We start from the raw sequence: 9,532 nt of genomic DNA, 5'->3' as shown, positions 1-9,532 counted from the left end.
TAAAACCCATTGTCCAAAGTTCACATTTCACTTAAAATACATTAAATTCACTTGTTAGAATCCATGTAATTCGTATTATCGATTTCCTGACTAAATTGGTCCATAATTAACTATTTCAACCAATTATTTAGCTACTTCTTAGTGTAAAATTGCTGTAGTCGGATTGTACACATCTACCCCTTTCTCCTCTAAAGGTTAATATAGTACTTGTCATAAGTCGGAAACCTGCGCTGTACCAAAAGCAGTTGATAGACCATGGTACCGAATTATACGTGTTACAAAATTAGGAAATCTGAGGGCCTGAAACCATTAGGCTATTTTGTCCATACATTTATCTTTTGTTTGGTTACACGAATGCAGGCAATGGTTCTGAGGCATCATATCAACTCTCTATCGTTTGTGACAGCTTTATTGACCTTGTATGCCATTTTATGTTACCCGGTAAGTGTGAACCCGGATGTGGTGAGGGAATTTCAACTCAACCCCTAAAATACCGGTCTAATGTGAACGCACAGCCCGATTTAGTAAAATTTACGTTAGCTGCTCGCATACTTTGGACAAACGTAATTCCAATTACAAATAATTTACGTTACGTATAATTTCGGGCGGCTTAATTTAAATTAATAATAATTAACATTAGTTGGTGCATAATTTTGCATATGCTACAGTTAGTTAGAACAAAGTAATCAACATAAATCAAAATCGAGGCAATCAAACCGCGCGCAAGTTCTGGGAAATATAAAAGCTATCTGGAAATCTTTGTGTTCAATTAATTAATCAATATTAAATGAAAAGATATTACCTTGCAGTATTTTGAAAAATGAACTTTTGAGGTTTTCCAAGACTGACCTTGCTTTCTTTACAAGTGTTTGGTTTTAAAAATAACTAACAAAGACACATAAATTGCATACGCCCTAAACGGGTCGCTCGATATTAGACCCTTTATGGAGATCATATCCACCTAAGAGACCGTTATTCTTGTTCATAAGTATAATAAAAAATTATAATGGATCGCAGACGCATATTACTAATATCGAACACTTAAAAATACTTCCACTATGAATTTAAAAGGGTTTTCCGATTATAAAATATTGTTATTATTGCTTAGTTATTAAACTGGCTCACCTCAATGCTTTAAAACTGAAACCGAATAAAGTTCCACCTTGTAAAACGTCGAAGAGGAAAAAGGATCATTTAAGTACGGTGCAAATCAAATTTGTAAAACTTACAGAAGATAGGGATAATGAGGGATCCAAAATGAAGATGGAGAAATCCAGGTGTAAGAGAGTTTGGGTTAGGAGCTTATTTAATTTCGTTTTTTTTTCAATGAACGGTCATTAAATCTAAACTTAGGTACGTTATTTACAGGGTTCGTTTAGTAAATAAAATGCTTTACTCTTTAGGCTCTTAAAATTTGGGAGAATTACTGCCGTTATTTCAAAAAGCGTTCCGTTGATACATGTTTTTCTGAGTAGTTTAGAGAAAAAAGTATGTTTGATATTGAAATGAGATAGTCGTGTTAGTAAGCCTTTCCTTATTTATTGCGCGGTACCATGTGACAGAAACAATTGTGTTATACTAGCAGATCCGACACGGTCGTTACGATTACTCTGGACCGATCTAAACAAATCAAACTACGTTTAGTCTAAACTATTTATAGACACATCAGGCTGCGCTGTTCGAACTGCGCACAGAGTATACAGTGACATTTATTAAGAAGTAGACAGGGATTTACGTGTATTGTTTTTCCCTATGTCTACTTTTAAATGATAAAACCTCTTATGAAGGGCGTCTAATTTTACACAACCAAAATAACATTTTAAAACAAAAAAGGTAGCTGTCATATCTCATATCAATTAATTTGAATATTACTGCTTTGGCTTCACAGAAAATAAATCTCTTCCGCTCCTTAAACTGTTACCGGCACTATACTAATTTACAATAGCATTTTTTTCTTCAGGTGAATACATCGCACACGACCGAAAATAAAAATACGGAAGCCAAAGCAATAATATCCGAGTTAAATATGACAGCCAGATCTTCATTTGTTTTAAGATGTTATTTCGGTTACATAAAATTAGGCGTCCATCAGAAGATACTTTGTCATTTGAAAGTAGACATAGGGAAAAATAATACACGTAAATCCCTATGTCTTTTATATGCTCTACACGTTGGAAGTCGTTATTACCTGTATCATTCCATCGAATTTATTACGGGCTAAATTTGGAAATAGTAGGTTAAGGTTCGGTCGAACTTTTCCTAAGAAGGAATTTGTTTTTTATGCATGAAAGAATTCTGAAAGAATGAAGTAAGCTCACTCTCATATGGTTGTCAAATTTGGGTGGTGGTGGAACTATTCCTTGTATGGAGATTCAAACTAAGAAAATATTTAAATTCAAAATCTTAATCTTAATATTAATCAACAAACTCGTGCTACGTACCCATTTTAAAATTCCTTAACGAAAGTTCGGCGAAACCACTCACCTCAAAATCTTGTTACAAATTCCTTACTTTTTTAATTACACGGAACGTGTATTAAACTTCTTGCTTATTTCGAAAAGTATATCTTTTTAATTTATACTTTGCGTTTTAGTCTACTTATTAAGATGTTACAGAAGTAATATCCCAAACGTAAGCCTGTGACAGACATCATCATTTTATTTATGTCGGGAACGTTTTCTAACTTTGAAAGTTCTGCCCTTGGTTTAAATTATTCATAGAATTTTAATTTTGCATTAGAAATGAGCGAAGTAAGGGGTATTTCTAATAATGAGTCTTTCTTATTGCATTTAATGGTCGTAATTTCGTTTTATATTCCTACCCAGGGAACACTACTTTTAGATGAGTTAGATCGGAGAATGAGATTAATGCAAATTATAGTTGGTAGTTGTGGATATCAATATTAGAAGCAACGCTCAATAATTAACACTAAGAGAGTGAATGGGATCGACACGATTGTGAAGCTTTAACCCAAACAAAAGATTATCACAATAAATTCAAAGCCTACTGTAGCATTGAAAAATTGTACTTTAATTTAGCTAACTAGGTACTGAAGTGATCCACTTTATATATACTCGTTAATTTATGGATCAAACGAACTTACCTTAAGTGAAGTTCGATCCAAATTATGAGTTGCTCTCGTTGAAATAAATATAAGTGTAGTACCCCCCTATTCTACGCCTAAACCACAACGTTTTAAAGACAAAAAATCCCGTACGCCAACTAACCAGGCGCGCACCCCTAATTCGTCATTCATTTAAAGCTGATGTTGTTGCAATTTGGGCAGGGGATGGGTGGGACATATTTATTTCAACGAGAGCAACTCATAATTTGGATCGAACTTCACTTAAGGTAAGTTCGTTTGATCCATAAATTATAAGTTGCTCTCGTCTCATAAATATAAGTGTAGATCTTGAAAGAAGCAACAACATCTAATCAAAGTATAATAACTTCATCCAAACCTAGGCTACTATAAGCACTTAAATCATAACCGAGCATTCCACAGAAAAAGTAAACTGAATAGTATAAACAATAAACATTCGATGCTTCGCTATTAACTAGATAGGACTGCACTAGCAAAGTCCTGTAATTTGTCAAAAGGCCTTTGATAAAATCGAGCAAAGGTCTCTGACTTTGCCGACCAACCAGCAGTGGTTCTTATGGTATCGATACTAACACCTCTTCCTGCTGCTGCTGATGTTGAAGCATGCCGAGTACTGTGTGCAGTAAACAAATTAGTATCAATCCCGCTAGATTTTAAAACATCTTTAATCCACCTGCTTATTGTCTGGCTCGAGACATTGTGAAAAGGCTTCTTGTGGGCTATAAAAAGTCTTTGCCCAGAAGAGGCCCTAACGACACTAGTCTTATCCAAATATGTTAAAATGGCAGATGCTACACAAATCGGTAGCCTTTCCTTAAAGAACGGAATACGCAACACAGGTTGATAACGATTTTTGGCAGAGGTCTTAATCCTTAAGGGAATCTTAATTTCAATCTTCTCTTCTAAAATCGTTATGTCCTCAACTAGAATGTTAGAAAGCGTTTGAACTCTATGCCCAGTTGCTAATGCCAATAACACCGCTACTTTCTTAGTTAACAAATCTAACGATATTTCCTCATTATTCCATCCGGATAGAAAATCTAAAACTATAGCTGGGTCCCAGATATGACTGTATTTTGGTAAATGAGGTCTAACATTACTAACTCCCTTAAAAAATCTCTTAATAGGTCCGCTTTCACTTAAGTTAAAATTTAAAATGTGCCCCAGGGCAGCCCGATAAGAGTTGAGAGTTCCAAAAGAGGCTCCTCTATCAAACTCGCATGTAAGATACTCTAGAACCTGTCTGGCAGAACTATTAAAAACATCTAGTCCGTTCTTTAAACAAAAAATCCACCAACGTTTCAAGCCACTATCGTATTGTTTTAGTGTGCTTTCCGAAATAGATTTCACACAAATATCCACCGCTGCCATGGGAACATCTTTGCGCTTTAAGGCTTCCCTGATAAGATTCCTACCGCCAGGGAAATCCGTCTCCAAAGCGGGTGTGGTCGCCTATCAAAAGAGAGAAGCCTTCTGTTAGGTTCAAATATTATTAGGGGGCTGTCTAACATAGACTTAAATAACGGAAACCATGGTTGAGCTGGCCAAAGAGGCACCACTACAATACCCTTAGCCTTATCAGCATTAATTTTATTCAGCACTTTTAAAATTAAGGTGAAAGGAGGAAAGGCATAGAACCAAAGGTTTGCCCAGCTTACAGTGAATGCATTTACTTCGCTGGCTTCTGGATCTCTAAACCAAGATATAAACTTATCGCATTTTTTGTTTAATCTAGACGCAAATAGATCAATTACCGGGTAACCAAACGTGTGACAGATTTTTCCAAATGCAAAGGTAGACAGCTCCCATTCAGTTTCTATCGATAGCGCTCTGCGCGATTCTCGATCGGCATCTACGTTTTCAACAGATCTTATATAAGATGCAAAAATAAAGATATTTCTATTCTCGCACCAATGCCAAATCTCCCTAGTTAAACTATTCAGTTTTGGAAATTGAACACTGCCCATCTTATTAATACAAGCAATTGCTGTGGTATTGTCTATGCGACACACAATATTCTTGTTTTTAATATTACTTGCAAAGCATTTTAGGCCAAAGAAAGCAGCCTGTAATTCAAGAAGGTTTATGTGGTAAGATTGCTCTGAGGCTGACCAATGGCCATGTGTTCTCAATCCCTTGCAACATACTCCCCAACCTGTATTTGAAGCATCTGAAAAAATCTCCAAGTCAAATTGTAATTTCTCTAAACTGTTTCCTGAATTTGATAAATTTTTTCGCCACCACTCAAAGTCATCCTTTAGACTAGAGGGAATTTGCATGGTTGCGTCATAATTTTCTCCATGAGAATTTAAAGCTAACAGTTTTACTCTTTCAAAATTCCTAGTGTGAAGCCAACCAAACTTCATGGCCGGGTTTATGGAGACCAACTTTCCTACCAATGTAGCAAACTCACGTATCTTGCAAAAGTTTAAAATAGAGAAATTATTTACCATCTTAAACAGTTTCTCAACTTTTTTATCCGGAATTTTAATAGACATTTCTACAGTATTAATAGTAAATCCCAAAAATTCACAAACCTGTTGAGGAGCCATGCAACTCTTTTCTTTATTTATAATAAATCCCAAAGACTCCAAAAGGGTAGTGGTCTGAGTAACGTTATGCAAACAATTCCTATAGGAATCTCCTAAAAGTAAGAAGTCGTCCAGATAAACCACTGATAAAAGTCCAGCAGTTCTAAGGTGGGAAACAACTGGCTTCATAATCTTAGTAAAAATATATGGAGCACAACTTAAACCAAATGGTAAACAATTAAACTCAAATAAGTCTCCGTTAAATGAAAATCTCAAAAATTTTCTATGACCTCTATCAATTGACAAGAGGAAATAGGCATTCTTCAAATCTAATTTAGCTAGAAAACAATTTTTGCTAACTAATGTCCGGGCAGTCTTGATATCTTCCAGTTTAAAATGATTATAAGCAATAAAGTCATTAAGCTCTTTTAAATTCAATATTAAACGTAAGCTACCGTCTGGTTTCGGGACTAAAAAAATATTTGAGATAAATTGCCCAGAACAACTTGTCACTCGACTAATAGCCCCCAATTTTAAAAGGTCAGCTAAGGCTCTTTGTAGGTTAATAACCTCTGTCTGTGACCAACTAGGTTCCCGTTTTACAAAAAATTGTTGTGGATACTTTAAGAAGGGAATCTTTATTCCCTTAATCCATGACAAAACAGTACCATTCCTAGTAATACTAAGCCAAGAAGAGTAAAATTTCTTTAATCTTCCAGCTGAACGACTTACAGCTAATGCTGCCACGGGCGCTTTGTTACAGGTCTCCTCTGTTGCCTCGTCTGTTGAAGTTGCATTCTTGCTAGGTTTCTCCCCTCCAGAAGGGATTTTGGTCGAGCACTGTAAAAGGGCCGAGTCCGTTGGTGGAAAGGTTGACGGTCCCGCCGAACTCGAGGGAACAGGGACCGACCTCTGGAGTTTTTTGCTTCCCGATACGCAACTGGCGCCTTCGGTTTGGCAGGTCTCAATTCTTGGCTAACCTTCTCCAAATTCTTGGATGCCCTCAATCTCTCGTCCAGATTGATTCCGAACAACCAGTCATCCACCTCGGCATTATGTAGTGTATCCTTAAACTCTTTACTGAGTCCTAGGGCAAGTAACTCTTTTCTGGTGGAAGAGTATGATGAAAAAAGGTCGACCAATAGTTTCCCTGCATCGCTGAGGGATCGCACCAGCTGTAGGTTGGTGTTCCCGTCCTGCTCCAAAAGCAAGGACAGCGCCCTTCCGATTGCAGAAATGCTGCAACCTAATTGTTTCTGAAAACCAAGCAGACGGTTGTCTCGGTTCACTGACGCTACGTTAGTAGCTGCCGCCACTTCCACATTTAATTTTGGGGCTTCTAAAAATTTGCAGTTGGTCGGAGGAGGGTAACGGAGCACACATTCCGTCCGAACGTCTTCACTCAATCTCCGTTTTACGATATCCAGCCAACTCGCAACCAGCTCTTTTCTAATAAAAGAATCGGTCTGATTTTGCTTCTCCGTAACGCCGATAATTTTCAGGATGTCCTTTGATAGGGGCATGTCCTGGACAGTAGTATTACTTTCATTTTCCTCTAGAAACAAAAATCAATAAGAAAAAATTTTCTAAGAAAATCCCTTGTAAGACAAAACAGTCTCAAAATGGGAAAGAAATAGTAAGGAATGTAAGAGTTCTACGGCTCATTTCCACATTAGGATCAACCCAATGAAAAGGCATCTGTTTGTTCGAATAAACAACCCTAGCGCGTCGAATGAATTCGTCGCGCTCTTAAACGCCCTCGCAAAAAATAAGGGAGCCGCACTAACAGTGCGCCTTTCACTGCCCTTCATCCTGACCGAAAACCAGGTAGACAAATATCTACGTTTTTTAACAATACATTCCAAAAATATTACGTAATTACCAAAAAGTGAAAATTCACTTAAACAGTTAAATAGCTAGCTCAATGATATCATTGGCCTAAGAGGAATACCCCTCTTAACCGATCGCAACAATGCGAATTAATTAAATACCTTCCTCGGACGGCTCCTGCTACCGTTAACGCGACAGCAGCATCCTGCATCTTCGTGAAAATCGTCCGTACGGAAATATATATTCCCGTAACTGACCGTGTCCAATTCGGGATTATTCCCGCGGTCAGAAGTGGTGCATTCCAAAATCGGTACGTAATTAGGTACCAAAAGTGAAAATTCACTTGAACAGTTAAACAGTCTGCTCAATGATATCATTGGCCTTAAGAGGAATATTCCTCTACTAAATGATCGCAGCAACGCGAGTGATTAGTGAATTAAATACCTTCTTCAGACGGCTCCTGCTCCGGGAAGGCAGCGGCAGCATCCTCATGAATATCGTCCGCACGGAAATGTATATTTCCGTAATTGACCGTGTCCAATTCGGGAGTATTCCCGCGGTCTGAACTTGTATCAGCCGTATCGCTGATGGTAAGGGAATCCACGCTATCTCGTTTCCTTTGGGTCGAGACACGATCCAACTTTTCAAGTTTCCGCAACAGTCTCCTCCGTTTTCTTTCCATCCTGCTATCAGGACTTCTTTCTCGTCGTTTCCCCATTAAAACACAAGAGAAACACAACACGCAGAAGAACACAAAACACGTGTGGTTTAAACCGCACAAATAAGAAGAATGACGAATTAGGGGTGCGCGCCTGGTTAGTTGGCGTACGGGATTTTTTGTCTTTAAAACGTTGTGGTTTAGGCGTAGAATAGGGGGGTACTACACTTATATTTATGAGACGAGAGCAACTTATAATTATAACTGATGTGGTTCGAAAATTTCGAAGTAACTTGCTCAGGCTTAATAAGTTCTTAATGCTGAAAGGATTTATCTTACTAATTACAAGTTTTGTAATAATCCGGTATGTGATAGAACTTCCCCATTTATAGCGTGTAGTAGAGCTAGGCCCCCATAATTCAATAACTTAGTAGAAGAACTTAAAAAAAAGTTGTGTGCGATGTGTTTGTCGGCAACCCGTTGAATTGGGTTTCATGGAAACGTTTTGAAAGTCTGGGAACTGTCTGCGTTAATAAATGACTTTAGGCAGCATCCGTAAACGACTGAGCCAACATATTCAGGAACATTCCAAATAAGTTAATATGTAATTTGTGACATGTGTCTCACAACTACATATTTCGAAATAAGGTGCTTAGTGTTTCGGGCGGAAATTGCGGACCTTACCCTCGTGTAAGTAGGAAAAAAAAAGAGACGTTGGGCCCATTGAACAAAATTCATATGTAGTGAGTGTTGTTAATGTCTTTTATATTAATTAGGTCTCGTTATTTCATATAAGTTGTCATAACAAATTCATTGCAGACATTCCTAAATTAGTCTACATTTCCAACACTTTTTGTTAGGTTTCAAAGGTAATTATGAAAAATAAAAAAAAACATTAAGTGGGAACAGAAAATGACAACTTATGCCTACTGGGAATATAGTATGCAAAGTTTTCATTACAAAGGGCATGAGTATCAAAAAAAGTGCGCTCCGTATTTTCAATAAATGACAAAAATACTATACCAGCGTTTTTAGGGGAATTTTTCGAAAAATTCTACTTATGTGATGGTTTTGTCCGTCTGTCCTCGTATAGCTCGAGAACGACAGCGATGTCAAACCTTCTCCAATCGATTTCTACGAGTTCAAGGATACCTTAATTAAGAGTTTTCAAGAAGGTCGACATTTTTCAAAATCTTAATAAAAAGTTCAGTTAATTTCATCGAAATGTGAGGTTATGCTACTTCATACATCCTCATTCGTAATGGTTTACTATTCTTAAGTTGGTAAAACTGAAAAACCTTGATTAGTTTCAGAAGTGAGTAAATTTCGTGAGGTTATATTAACTTTTTTGACCACTAAATTAAAATATGCTGGATTTAACGTGTATATTAACATTTAATGTAATAAAAG

At 37.1% G+C, this 9,532-nt stretch overlaps 1 protein-coding gene across 2 annotated transcripts; it reads right to left on the bottom strand.

Moving 5' to 3' along the window:
* Positions 1-3,426: 3,426 nt before the first annotated feature.
* On the bottom strand, positions 3,427-8,375 carry LOC116177002. Of its 2 annotated transcripts, XM_031495858.1 has the most exons (3): positions 7,909-8,375; positions 6,367-7,189; positions 3,427-4,555 (listed from the first exon to the last, which is right to left on the bottom strand). In XM_031495858.1, exons 1-2 carry the CDS (start codon positions 8,180-8,182, stop codon positions 6,369-6,371), a joined length of 1,095 nt encoding a protein of 364 aa, XP_031351718.1. In that variant the 5' UTR covers positions 8,183-8,375; the 3' UTR covers positions 3,427-4,555; positions 6,367-6,368. The 2 variants fall into 2 exon arrangements, with proteins under 2 accessions (XP_031351718.1, XP_031351717.1); XM_031495857.1 differs by having other exon boundaries at positions 3,427-7,189.
* Positions 8,376-9,532: the final 1,157 nt, after the last annotated feature.

Source organism: Photinus pyralis, unplaced genomic scaffold (genome assembly GCF_008802855.1).
Source record: "Photinus pyralis isolate 1611_PpyrPB1 unplaced genomic scaffold, Ppyr1.3 Ppyr1.4_LG7, whole genome shotgun sequence".
NCBI classification, from domain to species: Eukaryota; Metazoa; Arthropoda; class Insecta; order Coleoptera; family Lampyridae; genus Photinus; species Photinus pyralis.
The sequence above is the reverse complement of the archived record's forward strand: the minus strand, read 5'-3'. Positions and strand labels throughout refer to the sequence as shown.